At 40.1% G+C, this 17,592-nt stretch overlaps 1 protein-coding gene across 1 annotated transcript in view; it reads left to right on the top strand.

Annotated features, from left to right (window-relative positions):
* Positions 1–17,592, top strand: part of dpy19l3 (dpy-19 like C-mannosyltransferase 3) — a 68,422-nt gene that overhangs the window by 25,143 nt on the left and 25,687 nt on the right. The window contains exons 4-12 of the mRNA XM_037697630.1: positions 56–177; positions 1,056–1,201; positions 1,899–2,022; positions 2,216–2,350; positions 4,265–4,396; positions 5,971–6,072; positions 9,377–9,450; positions 11,276–11,443; positions 13,343–13,471. Coding sequence (XP_037553558.1) covers positions 56–177; positions 1,056–1,201; positions 1,899–2,022; positions 2,216–2,350; positions 4,265–4,396; positions 5,971–6,072; positions 9,377–9,450; positions 11,276–11,443; positions 13,343–13,471 — 1,132 coding nt within the window. The remainder of the gene's footprint in view (positions 1–55; positions 178–1,055; positions 1,202–1,898; positions 2,023–2,215; positions 2,351–4,264; positions 4,397–5,970; positions 6,073–9,376; positions 9,451–11,275; positions 11,444–13,342; positions 13,472–17,592) is intronic.

Raw genomic sequence — 17,592 nt, 5'->3', positions numbered from 1 at the left:
TGTGTGTGTGTGTGTGTGTGTGTGTGTGTGTGTGTGTGTGTGTGTGTTTTCCCAGGATTATCAGAACTGATCCATGACAACTTGACAGAGTCTAAGAGGACCATTAATCTCTTACAGCGGATGAATATTTACCAAGAGGTGTTTCTCAGTGTTCTCTACAGATTATTGCCCGTACAGGTAACACCACACACACCAACAGCTTACACAGATTTTAAACACAAAACAGAATATTATCCAGGACATCCATTCTTATGCAGTCCAGAAATATATAGAATTGGTTTTTAGTATTTTTTGTCCTGACTGTTGATAAAATAAAAGATGAATATTGAAAAACATTCATTTGCAAACTCTTTTTTTCTATTACGTAAAAATAAATCTGACAATTTAAAAAATAAATTCCTCAAAGATGCAAATTTTTCTTTTCTTTTATTTGTATTTATGCAGATGGAAACTCCCAGCTCATGATATCTGTGGTGCAAAGCTGTAATGTGTGATTATTAAACACAATATAAAGATCTTGATAAAATATCCAAGTTAAAAATGATGCTACAAAATCACCAAACACTTCCTGTATATGTTGTGCTCTTTGAAATTGTCATGGCCACACTTTAAAACAAACATTACATTTTAGTTTATTCTAAAACATCTACACAGCATCTCTTCAAAAAAAAAATATTGGTGAATAAAATCCATAAGCTTTGGTAAAATGTTTTTTTTTTTTCTTGCTATCTATTTATGTACAGTCTCTTGTTTTTTATGGTTTTTGTATCATAGATATATCAAAGCCCTTATTACTATTCAAGCATGAATTTCTTTGTAAATTTACAGTAAAGTTTTGTATTTAGATGATGCAAGTGGCTAAAAGTGATGGAAAACTTTGGAAGCTTGTCTCGGGGCAAGTTAGAAATATTAAAATGGATTTTCATTTGGTCCATTGAATTAAGCTTTTTTTATGGAGTGATTATTTATAAAGTTATTTTTGCTTTGCTGATACTATTTATAACCATCCAAGTTACTGTTCTTTCTCTCCCTCTGTGTGTGTGTGTGTGGTCCAGTCGTATCTGGAGCCAGTGTATTTCTACATTTACACGGTGTTTTCACTCCAAGCTGTGTATGTGATTGGTCTGTACCTCACTGCGTGGCTCCTGGCTGGATCCTGGCTGGCTGGTGTGCTAACGGGAGTCTGGTACATTCTTAACAGGTGAGCGATGAGAGGTGAACAGGACTGTGACTTTGTTCCCAATAAATTTGAAGTGATGCACTTTTTTATTCATTCACATGACAAATGACAAAAAATACAATTTGTATTATACTTTTTTAATCATTACATAAGTTTTTCTATACGTGTTGAGCTATTTTCACTAAGTCATGCCAGTCAGACTGTACCCAGTCTGAATTGGCTGTTTTTGTTGGGTTGTTTCTGTGGAGATTTCTCCACTTCACTTTGGAGATAAACTAGCAGGTGAGTTGACAGGTTTGTCCTTGATGCAGAGTAAAACATCTATGAACAAATCAACACTTTTAACTTCTTTAAAAAAAAAGAGGAATGCTTTAAGTCAAGTTTATGGTAGAGCGCCACCTTCTGCATCTGTTGACAGTGGTTTTTAAAGTGTGAACCATTTTCTATTTAAAGTACTTGCAATTTTTTTTAAAATTGAACTCAATTTCTAAATAGGTATTGACATTTCAGATGTCTTGTTAAAAACTGTATTTGTGTTCTTTCAGCAATAAAAATGGCAGTCACTGGAAAAAAAATACTTGTATTGTTTCAACAGGTTTCTCAACTTGTTTTGCCCTAAAACAAATAAAAAACAACAATTTTTATATTTTATTTAACATCCATACTCATTTTGAGTCGGGCATTGAGAAACTATTTGCACATGTCTTTGTTTTTTCAGGGTGGACACCACTCGTGTGGAGTTCACCATCTCCCTGAGAGAGAACTGGTCCTTGCCCTTCTTTGCACTGCAGGTCGCTGCCATCACTTGTTACCTCCGGCCTCAGCTCAGCGCCTTACAGCAGGTACAGTTCACACACAAACCCACAGCACATCAAGATGACTGACCATCCTTTAGAAATTAGCCACCTAGCTGATACGCTTAATAATTTTTCATCTCAGAAAGCACAGGCAGCACAGGAACAAAACTGCAGTCGTTCATCAGAATCCAGGTTATAGCTCTAACCTCTGTGTGCATTTGTGTGTTTTTCCTCCCAGAAGGTGATGGTGTGGCTGATGTACGCGACGACGCTCTGCTTCTGTCTGACCTGGCAGTTCAACCAGTTCATTCTCCTCGTTCAGGCTCTCATCATTTACACCCTGGATTGTGTTGATCTCTTAACAACCACACAGGTATGTTTTACAGTCAGCAAACAATGCTGGATTTGAAGATATTTGCAAATAATAATAAAAAAAAGTTTATATCTTTACTGGCAAAAAGCTTAGTGAATAATGTACTTTGTCAGTTTTACAGCCTTGTAAGTTATTTAAAATTGTTGTGTTGTTGCAGAACAGCTTGAGGTCACTAAGATAAACTGACAGCAAGCAGTGGTAGACAAAGTACTTGTACCTTTTCTAAAGTACGCACTCTGGCAAATATAAACAATCTGTGTGAGAGTAAATGAATTAGAACAGACCTTTTCTACGTATTGCAGTAAAGAGTCGTCAGTATTTTCCCAGAAGGTTATCTGCCAAAGCTGTTGATGATCAGGCTTTTACTAAAACATCTGTGTATGTTTATCCTTTGTCACATTAATAAAGTGCTTATCTCTCCCCTTCCTTTAAACTTAATTGTAACGGTTGAGGCCTCATGCCAAAACCATCAACACTGGAAATGTATTTTGAGTTGTGTGTGCACACAGAGTCTGTATGGACCTTTAGATCATCCATCCATCAATTATCTTTTACCCGCTTCCTCCTCTCTGAATCACGGGGTCACTGGTGCCCATATCCACCAGTCACTGTGCGAGAGGCAGGGGGACACCCTGGACAGGTCTCCAGTCCATCACAGGGACACATCGAGACAAACGTGACAAACAACCATTCACTCTCTCACTCACACCTAAAGACAATTTAGAGTTACCAATCAGCCTAACATACATGTTTTTGGTCTGTGGGAGGAAACCCACACATGCATGAGAGAACATGCAAACTCCACCTAGAATGGCCCCCCGACGAGGATTCGATTCAGCGACCTTCTCGCTGAGTGGCAACAACTCTACCAGCTGTCGCCTTTAGATAATCAGTACTGTATACCATATACTATTATTACAGCCAAAATGAACATAGGGATATCTGTGCTTATGTCAGCATTAAATAGGTGATTCAGGTTCATGGATGTTTCTATGTATCTAAACATAGATTCAGATTCATTCATAGCTGTAGGTCAACAAACTTCCAGAAAATAAGAGAACTGCTCATTAAATATATTTTCAGTTTGAAGAGCCCAAACAAAAACAAAGATTTTGACATTGTCTTGTTCGTCAGAGTCGATAGTGAACAAAGAAATATAATGAGGAACAATCTGAAACAAATGTATATGAGTTATTAGAGACATGATTAAGCCACTTTTCAAGCCTTTGTGGTCAATCCATAGATGGGTGGAGCTCACCAAAATGTCCACCCACCTCCCCCCCCCAGAATCAAAAGAACAAAAATCTTGTCAAGTACAAAAACTGAGAGAAAATACACAAAATGTGTAAACATAAAATAAACTGCAACAGTTTGAACAACAGACAGGGCTTTGTATGTAATATTTTCAAACTTTCACAATATTAACTTCCCTTCAACTTTAAAAAAAAAAAAAGTACAAAAACTAAAGGTAACTTTTGTGGAGTGTTTCCAAAATTCAGTAGTCTTGTATTTGTCTAAAATCCTGAGGCTGCTGTTTAATATACTGTATTATATTAAATTATATTGTTTATCATATATCAGATCCTTGTATACTGTTTTTTTTTACACTTTATATTTTTGCTATTTTTGGGTGTAACTGGGATCTTGAGTACACAATTTAATTTCACCTCATGTACCACATGTGCTGCAAATGACAATAAAGAACTTTGAACCACCTGCATCTATATTAGTCATAACCATACCAGATTTGGATTTGCAAAGTGTTCTTGTTTGACCAATATGTTTCATCTGGGTCAACAAGATGCAAACAGAGATTTCAGAGTTGCCCAGACAGAGTCCAGACCTACATCTGCTTCTGAACCATAAAACTATTAGAGCATCACATGATATCTTGATTTTTGTGTGTTTCTGTAGGTTACAACTTTGTACCTGGTTCAGGTGAGCGGCCTGCTCAGTGTGTGGCTCCTCCAGTTCTGTAACTCCATGATACTGGGGTCACTGGCCCTGAGCTTTGTCGTAGCTGCTCTTTTCATCAGACATTGTCACGTAAGTGTGTGTGCGTTACTCTCAGGTCTAGTTCCTTTACATATTTAGATTTGATTGCAATTTAGTTTATCTTTGAATGTATGTATCTAACCAGGTGTATGTTTTCAATATTTTGTGCTGAATGTGCAAAGCTGGTTAGCTCAGACCTTTCCACAATTTATGAAGAGAGTTTCCAGTTCCTCTGAGACTGGTGTCAGCAAATTTACTCAGCAGTCTATTCAAGCAATATTCTGTCAGTCATAACAAAACCCTGGTGCCTCCTCTGTCACTATCCTTTGTGCTACTTGACATAAATCCACCTGTGTCTGGTTAAAGTGAGTGAGCGTGATTAAAAAGGTGCACATCTTATCTTTGTGTTACCTCAGTTGATGGGGTGAGACTTGACAGAATTCAAATGGAAATGGATTATTAATGTATTTGGTAATGTTTAAATAACACTAAAACACTTGTGCGACTATTATTTCTAAAACACCATCAGAAGCACCTTCAGCGATTATAGATCCAACCAAATTCTCCTCAGTCCTGGACAACAAACTTTATCCAGACAAATAAGGAGGAACACAGTGATCACTGGGAGAACCAGTGTTCTTGTAGGCCTCTTTCACACTGGTTGACAACCCTCCACATGGTTTTTATAATGTAGCTGGCTTTCAACAAAAACAACCTTGTTTGTAAATGTGGAGGTACTCATGAGCCTAAACATGAAGCCAGCGTGGACACTCCTGTTTCAAGTGCTTCACAACCAAGCCAGGGTGTGCAGGCCTCACCTACTAAACATTCTGCCTCCACAGTCCTCCCAGGACACTATATTCTGTCATGATAATGATAATCCACCATGACTTCATTATGGAAGTTTTGTGCATGCTTAAAACTGTTGTTGACTGATCACAATGGTAAGCCCAATGTTCTTCTGATACCTTGATTTCTGACTGAATATTTTAGTTTAATTTACTTTTATTTTAATTAAATTAATTAATTAATTTAAACATTGTAGCAGGGTTGTCATCTTCTGTGAAGGGGAGCTGTAAGAAGAGAACAGTCATGGGTGCAGACCTCTACCTGCCCAGAGTTCCACATCAAAAACAGGCATGTTAAGTTTGAAGGATAAATACTAAGTCTAAAGGATGTTTTTATCTTAAACAGTGTTTTAACTAAATACAAACTCCATGTTAGTATTTGATCTGAAGGGTTAGAGCACATTGGCTGTTAAACTATTTTAGTTGTTGTAAACTGAGTAAATGATGAACAGGATAAATGTTTGAGTTTGAAATTCAGAAAAGGTGAAGCCATACCAAACTTCTCATGTGCACGTGTTGCTGCTGTCTTCTTGTAATTCCAGGTTTCTCTGTTCTTTTGAGAGGCATGGTTTTATGTTACTAACAATCTTTTGTCAATGAACAGCAAATACAATTACCAAAAGATGTTTTAGTTTGTTTTAACCCACCACCTTAAAAAGATGTTTAAAATGAGCCTCAACAGTTTTTCCTCCCTTTTTCAAAGTTAAAACTGCCATAACACAATACCAATGTTTTGATTAGTACTGTATATATTTATATTACTGTATGTTGGTGCAGTCTGGTCTGAAGACAGGAAGCCTACTGGTTCGTTTGGGGAAAATTCTGCTCCACAGTGCTTTGGTTCTCCTGCTCACCTTCATCATCAACTACCTGACAAAGGTGCTCCTCTTCCTCTACTTTGGATCCACTTCTTTTTTCATTATTTCTCTCCTCTTTTCTCTTTTGCTTATTTTCACCATCACACTGTTATACACCCATCGAAAGTTGGAAGTATGATGATATTGTTGGATAAAAATATCCTCTGTTCGTCATAGTTCATGATCAATAATCCAGGTATAAAATCCAACAATGTTTAGTCAGGTCATCTGGACAGTTTCTTCTTTTTTGTGCTGAGACATTTTGTCCTTCATCCAAAGGACTTCTTCAATCTGAGGAGCCACCAACCAAAACTGTTTCCCACAAATAGCATACTCCATAGTGGGAAAATTAAAAACTGTGAAAAAGTTTTTGTCCCACCAATAACTGTTTGTGGGAATCAGTTTTGGTTGGTGGTTCCTCAGATTGAAGAAGTCCTTTGGATGAAGGACGAAACGCCTCAGCAAAAAAAGAAAAAACGTCCAGATGACATGACTAAACATTGTTGGATCCTTTATTCATCTTTCTTACTCAAAGAAGCCACAATCAATGACAGGAGAATATTTTTAACCGATTTTACTTGCAAGGACAGATTATCACACCAGGTTACACAGATGTACAAAAAGTATACATGCATAGAGCTCACGAGAATCTGCCACTGGCGGTGTGCGACATTTGCTTTTATATGCTTATAAGCTCTAAGCTCGCAGACAGACTTGGTGCCGACCTTGGACTGCCAGCTGCACCTGCAGTATCAAATCAGCTCCTCATCCAGCTCTCTCTGCGAACTCAAACACATAATTCATGGGCAGTTAACACTCTCAGCCATAATGGTAAAAAAAATAAAATAAAAAAACTCCATAAAACCTTATCCAAAAAATTCCTAAAGGTATAGAGAGATACTTTAATAATCCCAGAGGACATATTAGAGGCATCCAGTAGCATGTTCTAATTATGCAGAAAAAAACTAAAACAAAACAAACAAAAAAAAAACATGATCAAAAAAGAAGCAGCATACACACATTTGAACAAAGACAGGGCTCCAGAGGTGGATGAGATTCGCTCGGAGTTCCTTAAGGCTCTGGATGTTGTGGGGTTGTGTTGGCTTACACGACTCTGCAATATTGCGTGGACATCGGGGGCAGTTCCCCTGGATTGGCAAACTGGGGTGGTGGTCCCCCTATTCAAAAAGGGGGACTGTAGAGTGTGTTCCAACTACAGGGGGATCACACTCTTAAGCCTCCCTGGTAAGGTCAATTCAGGGGTTCTGGAGAGGAGGGTCCGTCAGATAGTCGTACCTCGGATTCAGGAGGAGCAGTGCGGTTTTCATCCTGGTCATGGAACACAGGACCAGCTCTAAACCCTCAGCAGGGTCCTAGAGGGTGCGTGGGAGTTTGCCCAACCAGTCTACATGTGCTTTGTGGACTCGGAGAAGGCATTTGAACGCGTCCCTCGGGGAGCCCTGTGCGGGGTACTCCGGGAGTATGGGGTACCAGGCCCTTTGATATGGGCTGTTAGGTCCCTGTACGACCGGTGTCGAGCTCGATCCGCATTGCTGGCAGTAAGTCGACTCAGTCCTGGTGAGAGTTGGACTCTGCCAAGGTTGCCCTTTGTCACTGATTCTGTTCATAATTTTTATGGACAGAATTTCTAGGCGCAGCCAAGGTGTTGAGGGGTTCCGTTTTGGTGGCCTTAGGATTGCTTCTCTGTTTTTTGCAGATGATGTGGTCTTATTGGCTTCATCAGATCGTGATCTACAGCTTTTGCTGGAGCAGTTTGCAGCCGAGTGTGACGCGGCCGGGATGAAGATCAGTTCCTCCAAATCTGAGGCCATGGTCTTGAGCCGAAAAAGGGTAGAGTGCCCTCTCCGGGTCGGGGAGGAGGTCCTGCCCCAAGTGGAGGAATTTAAGTATCTCGGGGTCTTTTTCACGAATGAGGGATAAATGGAGCGTGAGATCGATAGGCGGATAGGTGCAGCGTCAGCAGTGAAGCGGGCGCTGTATTGGTCTGTCGTGGTGAAGAGAGAGCAGAGTCAAAAGGCGAAGCGCTCAATTTACTGGTCGATCTACGTTCCTACCCTCATCTATGGTCATGAGCTTTGGGTTGTGACCCAAAGAACGAGATCACGGATACAAGCAGCCAAAATGAGTTTTATCCGCAGGGTGTCTGGGCTCTCCCTTAGAGATAGGGTGAGAAGCTCGATCATCCGGGAGAGACTCAGAGTAGAGCCGCTGTTTCTCCACATCGAGAGGAGCCAGTTGAGGTGGCTCGGGCATCTGGTTAGAATGCCTCCTGAACGCCTCCCTGGTGAGGTGTTCCGGGCACCTCCCACCAGGAGAAGACCCAGAGGAAGACCCAGGACACGCTGGAGGGACTATGTTTCTCGGTTGGCCTGGGAACGCCTTAGGATTTCCCTGGAGGAGCTGGCCCAAGTGGCTGGGGAGAGGGAAGTCTTGGCCTCTCTACTTAAGCTGCTACCCCCGTGACCCGACCCGGATAAGTGGAAGAGAATGGATGGATGGAAAAAGACATGCACAATGTCATGATTAATGTATATATATGTATACATACATGCACATCTAAGCATACATAGCTATACATATTCAGGTACATGTACAGTATATGCATATGTACATGTATATACATGTGTGTCCAGGGTACTACAGATTTACAAGGCTCTATTTTTACTGTACGGAGAGGAGTTGAACAGTCTGATGACTTGAGGGACAAAGGACTTCCTGATTCTGTCCATGGAGCAGGGCTTGGACAGCAGTCTACTACTGAAGGAGCTCCTCTGCTTCATGATGGTGCCGTGCAGAGGATGTTCACTGTTCAGCATTATCCATGATTGATAGCAGCTATAGTATATCATAGTATTGTCTCTGTATGTACATAAACTGGACACACAACTGCATCCTCACAAGACAGATTGTCATACACTTTTCATCACCCAGCTCCAAGATCAAGGTCACAAATCAGAGTCAAAGTTGAAACAAGGTCATTGGTTGTCTGGGTCAGTTCTTTAGATTGCTATACTGCTTTAATAATTTGTCGACGGGCATATAATGTTCTGAATGTGACACTTTTGTTCAGTGTCTTTTACTCTAAACTCATGAGTCCTTTCACCCATTTCTTTCTCACTACTTTATCCAGCCCCCAGACTTTCACTGCATCTCTCCTCCCTCTCTGTCTCTTGTTCATGAGCCTAAAACTTAAAATGCATTATTTAACATGTACTGTATGACGCCAACTTGCCTTGTTTACTTGTTTGTACTTTTGAAACCAATTGTAGCCCTGATGAGATGACCTCTTCTGTGTCTGTTTACAGAAAGCACTTCAGCTCAGATCAGATGAACATATTTTTAAATTCATCAAGTCAAAGTTTGGTTTGGGACCGACCAGGTACAGACACACAAACACACAAAAGAAAGTTGAAATGATTGTATTCGTTGAGCCAGTCCATGTCTTATCAAACCAGATTTTGTTGTAGATGCACAAAAAGCATAATCTTTGTAAAAACGCTGTGCATATGTACAAAATTGTTACTTGATTCAGTGACTACATTATTCACTCAGCACCTCAGCGTGCAGTGTTAATGCGTGTGAATAATAGATAACAGGGGAACTCCACTAGACTTCCTATCGATCAGTGTGTGTGTGTGTGTGTGCTGGTGTGTTGAACAACTCAGCCACAGGATGGTTGCTCCGGGGCGGCAGATAACACAGCTCCCAGTGCGATGCTGTACAACTGCTCCTTCAATTATTTAGGAGATTGTGGAAAGTGCAGAGCTTACTGTGCTGTGCGCTCCATCGCTGCCTCACCCTGTTGCTTTCACTCGCTTTGACTTGTTTCTACTCGAGTGTTTCCTTGTTTTCCCCGAGTCCCACATTACATTTGTGTTAGCTGAACTCTCAGTTGAGGTATTTATGCACACAGCTGTTCGTCGTAACTATATTGTTGGTACACTGTGCAAAGTGTTCTTCACATAAAAAAGAACATATTTGCATAATAGTCAAAGTAAACAGTAAACACATTTTATAACTTTTTAAGTGTGCTTATTAGGATAAAAATATATTGTCATATGGGTTTTACATAGAATAAATAAGGTGAGTGTGTGATTACTATCTTGAGTTTGCAAAGATGCACCTGTCAAACCATAAGACATTTGGAAGTATGTCTTTTCAACACATAAAACCAAAGTGGAGATGTTTGGATACAATACTCAGTGACATATTTGGCATAAACCAAACACAGCAAATTGGCGCAAACACCTCATACTACCTGTCAGCATGATGCAGGAGGGATGATGATGTAGGCTTGTTTTACTGCCAGGGATCTGGGCACCGTCAGTGAGTCAACCAACAACGTCTTTGTTTATCAAAGTATTATTTATAGTTTCAGATGTGAGGTCGTTTGTTTTAAGCTGAAGCTTGGCCCAAACCTGGGTCATGCAGCAGGGAAATGATATCCCAGTCACAGCTGCAAATCTGTAACGGTGTGAAAAATAGAAGAACTGAGGTGTTACATTAGTCCAAATCATGTTGTTGTGAAACCTTACAAGAGCTGTAAATACATTTTTCAAACTCCAATGAAAAGAAGCAACATTGTAAAAATAAATAAATTCCTCCACAAAGAGTGTGTGTGTGTTTGGGGGGGGGGGGGGGTGTCAGTGCAGATTGCTGCTGCTCTGTGGTTTAAATATGTTGTTACGATGCCTCCTGGATGTCTCCCATTGGAGGTTTCTCAGCATGTTTCACTGGTAGGAGATACTGGGGAAGACCCAGAACTGGGTAGAGGGAGTATATACCCTCTCTGCGTATGGACTCCTTGAAATCTCCCAGGAGGAGAGTGTTGAGAGGAGTGTATGTCTGGCCTCCTGGACCTTTTACCTCTCTGGTCCAACTACATACAAGTAGAAGAAAAAATATAAATGATCCAACATTTTTTCTCTCCTTTTGCAACTATTTGTTTTCTGCTACTTTTATTGGTTGACATATAATTTATAAACTCTAAGGTAATTAAAGCATATTTTACATTTTAAACTTCCAAATTGGTTTATTAAGTACACAACTATTTTCAAAATCTGTTTATATTGGAAGTATTGATTGTAGCAGCTCTTTTTATTCCTTGAGAACAAAAACTAAATACAGACATAGTTTAAAGCTTATTTCTTTATCTTCATGTTTCCAACTCATCCCTTTCCACCCTTCATGTCCCGTCTGTTCAGGGATTTTGATGCTGGTCTGTATTTGTGTGAGGAGGCTTTTGGTCTGCTGCCCCTGGACACACTGGAGCGTCTGGCTGGCACATTGCTGTTATACCCATATACACTGACTCTGCTGCTGCTGAACAGCATGCTAACAGTGGCAGTACTGCAGAACCTGAGGTATGTAGTGTTTAAATAGGACCAACAATAAGGACATTTGTGTCTTTGTCTGTGGAAAATTGCATCAGAAAAACAAGTTATTGGTAATCAGAGATCAGTAGTAACACATTTGAATGAAACTATTCAAAACAAGTTACCTTCTGCCTCTAAGAGTTAATACTGTCAATAAATGTTGTCAATGCAGTTCACCTCTTTAGTGTCTACATTATTTAATCAAATTTGACTCCCAGCTCTTACAACACTAAGATTTAGCTCAACTTCTGATGAGGTAAAGCAATGTTTGTGTTTAGATCGCTGAGGCAGCCATCTTGAACTGAGTTAGCTCTGAAAGTAATTAGTTATAAATGTCCATTTAATGATTACTTTCTGAGTTTCATTAAAATTTGTCAACTGGACGTTTTTTCTGCCCTGCTCTTTGGGCTGAGCTCTGAAATTCTGTCAGAATAAGAAACTAACCCAACCATTTAAAGAGTAGTGATTATAAAATGCAGTACAACACAGTACACCACCCTCTTACTATTTCCATTGCTTATAGGGTTGTTTCTTTAAAGATATGGAAAGCTAATACATTTGCCTCTGGATTTGTTTGTTTGCTTTTTCCAATGTGCCACATATATTGCTATTTATTTCAGAAAATTTACACAAGGACAAACTTGTACAACTTGAATAAACAAGCTTCCATCCATCCATCCATCCATAATGTTAACTTGGTTTCAGGGTCATGAGAAGCTGGTGTTTATCTCCAGTGGTAATTGTAAAGAGGCCAGGTACACCCTGCACACACAAATGAGCAATCATTCACACACAGACACCTATAGGGCCAATTTAGAGCCTCCAGTTAACCACACATGCATCTGTATGCACTGTGGAGAAAACTGAAGTACTCATCGAAAACTCAGACATGCACTGGGAGAAAAACATGTAATCTCCACACAGAAGAACCTCAGACCGGGAGTCGAACCCAAAACTCCTATCCTAAAAATATTTGCAAATGTACAGGTTTCTGTGTGTACTTTTAGAAAGTTGTTAAGGGAACTGTTCAGTGCTGCAGGGATTAAGACTGTCACCTTGTCTTTTGGTACTTAGGCTTCCTACCACTGTCCAGAGTTGTGTTAGGTTAATTGTTGTTTCTAAATTGGTCATGGTTGTTGGTGCATGAATGCTTGTCTCTTTGTGTTAAGGTAAAGCTGGTATAATGGATAAATGGCCAGAGAAGTTAGTCAAGTGTGGATAATTGAAGGGTCAGAGGCCCTGCAAAAAAATAATGGAATTTTTAGTTTTGAAGATGAGGTCACGATGTTTACCAGGAAGCTAAAACCCAAACTGGTTTTCACTATCTCTTTTGTTTCTACTCTGTAATTTTGTTTCATGCTTTGAAAAACAGAATAATCTTCCAGCTGCCTCTCAAGCTTCATTTGCCTGTGGTGCAAGGTGAGGGGCCATATTGAACTAATCACATTAGCATTTCAACTCACCCTCTGCTGCTGGACGGCTGGAATACTAACCTCATAGAACAAAGGGCTCTTTGCCAATTCAGGAATTAATTTAATCCAGTATACCCAACCTCACGTAGTAGGAAGAGCAGGATTTGATTTATATTCAAGCAGAAGCCAGTGTCCGTCTGATTCGGTGCAGGAGGCCAAAACGTGGGAGTAACATAATCGTCTTTCTCTTTTTGTCTGTGTGCTGACTCCTGCAGACAAAAATGGTTGTGGGTGTACATCATTACATGTCCACTTGTGTGCAAGCTGCTAATGAAATCTGAATAAGAGCTACTGAAATCTTAATAATCTGAATCATATCAATTCCACCCACCTACTACCCTCCTGCCTCTTATAAGCTTCTAGCTGTAAAGTTTTATGCATTTCTTTTTTGGTCTCACTATCCTTTTCCTCTCCTCTTCTGCAGGCCTAAAGGAGGTCTGGGAGAGGAGAAGAGAGGAGCTGCAGAGTTACGAGTGGAGGCTTTTCGTCCTGATGTGGCCTATAATCTGCTGCACACTGCACTCTATGGGACCCTGGCTTTCAGCACTATGAGGTGAGCTTGTAATTGTAGCATCATACTGTACATGAACATGTTCATCCATACTTCCTCATAAGTTTTGACATTCTCAGAAAATGACTTTTCACAGTTACTTTTATTTTGAATAATCATTCACTTGTATTTACAGACCCTATCCAACAAATTAGAATATCATGGAAAAGTTGTTTAACTTCCATAATTCCATTCAAAAAGTTAATATTTATTAGATGATAGATTCAGGGCCCACAATTTAAACAATTTCAAGTATTTATTTGTTTATTTTACATAATTTGGGCTTACAGCTCACGAAACCCATGAAAACAGGATTTCAAAAAATTAGAATACTGTGAAGACATCAGCCCACACTACTCAGTTTTTGCAGAAAAAAGAAGAAAGAAATTAGGATCACAACAAATCAATCAAAATATGGTACTTTCAAAATGATATGTCAATCTTCAGTACTTGGTTGGGAATCCCTTTGCCTTAATCACTGCCTCGATGCGACATGGCATTGAGGCAATCAGCCTGTGGCATTGACTGGGAGTTATGGAAGCTCAGATTTCCTTGATGCTTGCTGTCAGCTCTTATTTGTTGTTGGGTCTGATGCCCCTCATTTTTCTCTTGAGAATACCCCATAGATTCTCAACGGGGTTTAGGTCCGGCGAGTTGGCTGGCCAGTCAAGCACTGTGGCATGGGCATCAAACCAGGTTTTGGTTCTTCTGGCGGCATGGGCAGGGGCCAGGTCCTGCTGGAAGATGAAATCTGCATCTCCACACAGATCCTCAGCAGAAGGAATCATGAAGTCCTCTAAAACATTCTGGTAGACTGTTGTGGTGACCTTGGATATAGGAAAGCAGAGTTTACCAACACCTGCACCGGCCATTGCACCCCAAATCATGACTGACTGTGAATATTTTTCAACACTTGCTCTTCTCAAGGGCGGATGTCTCCTCCTCTCCTTTTCTGGTTTGCTTTTGCTCTGTCTGTCTGTGAAACTGCTTTAGAGCCTCTCCTTTACAAATCTTCAAAATCATAACTATGGACTTGGAATTGGTCAGTTGGTCCCTCAACACAATTGATAACATTTCTTCGAAGAGAAGACAGGCTTTAGGCGAGCCGATTTGCCCTGTTGGCACGCACACAGCTGGGCATCTCATTGACTTTGAAGACTTGATGACGTGTCTATCTCTGCTGTCATCTGTGGATTTTAAAGATCCATTTATAATTGGATTTATGGTAACTGGTTCCTGCTTTAAGGATTTGACTGGTTCCTGGTTTGTCAGCAAACAAGGAAGTCGTCGGCAGCAGATCTGGTCCTGGTCAGGCTGCCTGCCTTATATGATAGCTTGGTTCGTGCCTCGAGCACCCAGACTCTTGGCAGAATGGATCAGATCTCGCGGATTATTATCAGGCACGTTCCATTGGTATGGTCATTTAATTTGGACGTTTCGAATCTGAGTGGACCAACACAGACTCAAGGTAGATGTCATTAAAGTTCTGCCTGTCCCCAAAACAATTGTGTTTATCTGAATTTGGCTCCTTGACTGGCCTTGACCGGCCATCTTATCTCAACTCGCCTGGAAGTTTTTTAAGTATGATGCTCAGCCCCTCCCTCCCCACTTACTGAGGAATTTCCATGGACTTTTCAGAGGGGCCCAGCTGAATAAACATTCTGTCATCATTTCAGGACTCTGGATTCGTCTCTGGTTGTCCTTAGTACCCCCCCCCCCCACCCATGTATCGTCGGTGTCATTATGTGCTAGTGTAGGAGATTCAAACAGAGGTTATAAGCATGTTAGGAATTTTTTTTGTCTCCAAACCTTATGTGTCATTTTTATCCACTTTTTATTGTCTGTCCAAACAGGTCTCACTTGTAAATGAGTCTTCGAGGCTCAATGTGACTTATCTGTTTAAATAAAGGTTGAATGAAAAAAAAAATCACACTGGACCTTGATTTCCGAATGAAAGGCACACTTTACTTTCATCAGAAAAGAGGACTGAGGAACCCGACAGTTGTAGCCCATCTCCCGGATGCATCTGAATGTGGTGGTTTTTGAAGATGTGACTCCCACCTCATTCTACTCTTTCTAGATCTCTGCCAGATTCTGGAATCTTCTCTGTTTGATAATCCGCTGAAGCCCACGGTCATCTCTTTTGCTAGTGCATCTTCTCCTGCCACATTTTGCCCTTCCACTAGACTTTCCATTTATGTGCTTGGACACAGCACTCTGTGAACAGCCAGCCTCCTTAGTTATTGACTTTTGTGGCTTACCCATGCTATGGAGGGTATCAGTGATGATCTTCTGGCCAGTTATGTCTGCAGTCTTCCCTATATTGAACGGAACTGAGACAACTGAACCAAACTGAAGCAATTTAATGACACCTGGGGAAATCTGTGCAGGTGCTTTGAGTTTAGTAGATGATTAGTGTGTCACACTCAGTTTAAAACATTCATGCCCTGCAACATTTGGGCTGATTTCGCCACATTATTCCAATTTTTTGAAATCCTGTTTTCATGGGTTTCATGAGCTGGAAGCCCAAATTATGTAAAAATAAACAAATAAATACTTGAAATTGTTTAAATTGTGGGCCCTGAAGCTAGCATCTATTAAAGATCAACTTTTTGAATGGAATTATGGAAGTTAAACTACTTTTCTATGATATTCTAATTTTTTGGAAAGGGTCTGTATGTGCAGAACTAAAACACAAGTGCCTCTAAATATTTCATCAAGTAATGTAATCGTTTATTTTAGGTTTAATCAGCACTAAAGTTCATCTTTACTGTGCTGTCATTCAGCATGTGACACAACTCCAAAAAAACAGATAGCTGAAAACTGTGTAGTTACAATAATACACACGGACTGCTTTAGTATTTTTTACAGCACAATGACAAAACCTCTTGCTTAGTCGATTCTTCAGCACAAAAGTTCTGAGTAAGAAAAATGAGCACATGGTTTTACACTGCAGGAAATAGAGGGCATTGTGTTTTTAACCAGGAGCCAGAGCTGCCTGATTGTTGTTAGCACATTTGTCAACTCTAGCTTACAGACTCAAAGAAGATAGCAGTAGCTCGAAATAAAATAAAACAGAAAAAAAAGTATAGTTAGGTAGAAGCTAACATTGCTGAAAGTCCATCAGAGCTGCTCATCTTAGGCTCTTAAATTTGATAAATCGCTTACCCTTACATTTGTAACTACTAGAGTTGAGACAGGATTTTTTTAAAGGCTGTAACATGCAATTTCAGAAGTTGTAAAGACCCTTTACATGTCCCACTGTTGATGGGAGCTTAATATTATAAAAAACTCGAGTCACACATCCTGTGTCACACGGCATTATGGCAGATTTAATAGATGCTCGACTGTATGATTTCTTGCCGCAGCGGAATTGCCTACATTGCAAGCAGACGTCAAATATTGATTCAATAATGAATGAATAGCAAGCACTGATGTTAACTCTTATGTTATTAGTTTCACACTAAACAGGAGTGTGTGGGAGTGGGGGAGGGAGAGAAAAGTCAGTTGTGGATGCTCTCACAACTGGGGAAAATTAAATTGGTCATAGCATCAGTCACTCTTCACACTTTTCTTTTGAAGACATTAATCCTACCTTGGTCTGAGAATTTTTTTAATCACTTAAACAGTCAAATCAAGACTCCCATGGTCATGTAAAAAAACAACTCTAAAATACTACTTCAGAATGCTGAAAATACTATTAAATGCTATCATGATGTTATTCAAAACTGTAAGGATAGTGATGAAAATATTAAGTGAAAAGAACTACTAAGATAAAATGCAGTTTGAAAAAGATAGTGATTTGATGTCACAAACATTTTGGGAGGTACAGTATAGTTATTAAAAAAAAATCTGAAAATCTTGCAAAGTTTCACTGAAACTAAAATGCTTTATACACGCACAATGTAAAGAGAGCTCAATCTTTATATTTACAGTGTTTCCCCTACCACTATATAAGCAGGGCACCCCGCCCTGTCAACAGAACCGAGTGCCCTGCCTACCCCCACACACAACTGATGTCACTGACGAGGCGCTAAGCTAGCACGGCGCAATAGAGATGCGCTAGCTAAAAGCTATGTCAGTGACATCAGTTGTGTGTGGGGGTAGGCAGGGCACTCGGTTCT

The sequence above is a fragment of the Nematolebias whitei genome, chromosome 2, assembly GCF_014905685.2.
Source record: "Nematolebias whitei isolate Nwh7 chromosome 2, NemWhi1, whole genome shotgun sequence".
In the NCBI taxonomy this organism is placed as follows: Eukaryota; Metazoa; Chordata; class Actinopteri; order Cyprinodontiformes; family Rivulidae; genus Nematolebias; species Nematolebias whitei.
This window is presented reverse-complemented; position numbering and strand designations above follow the sequence as displayed.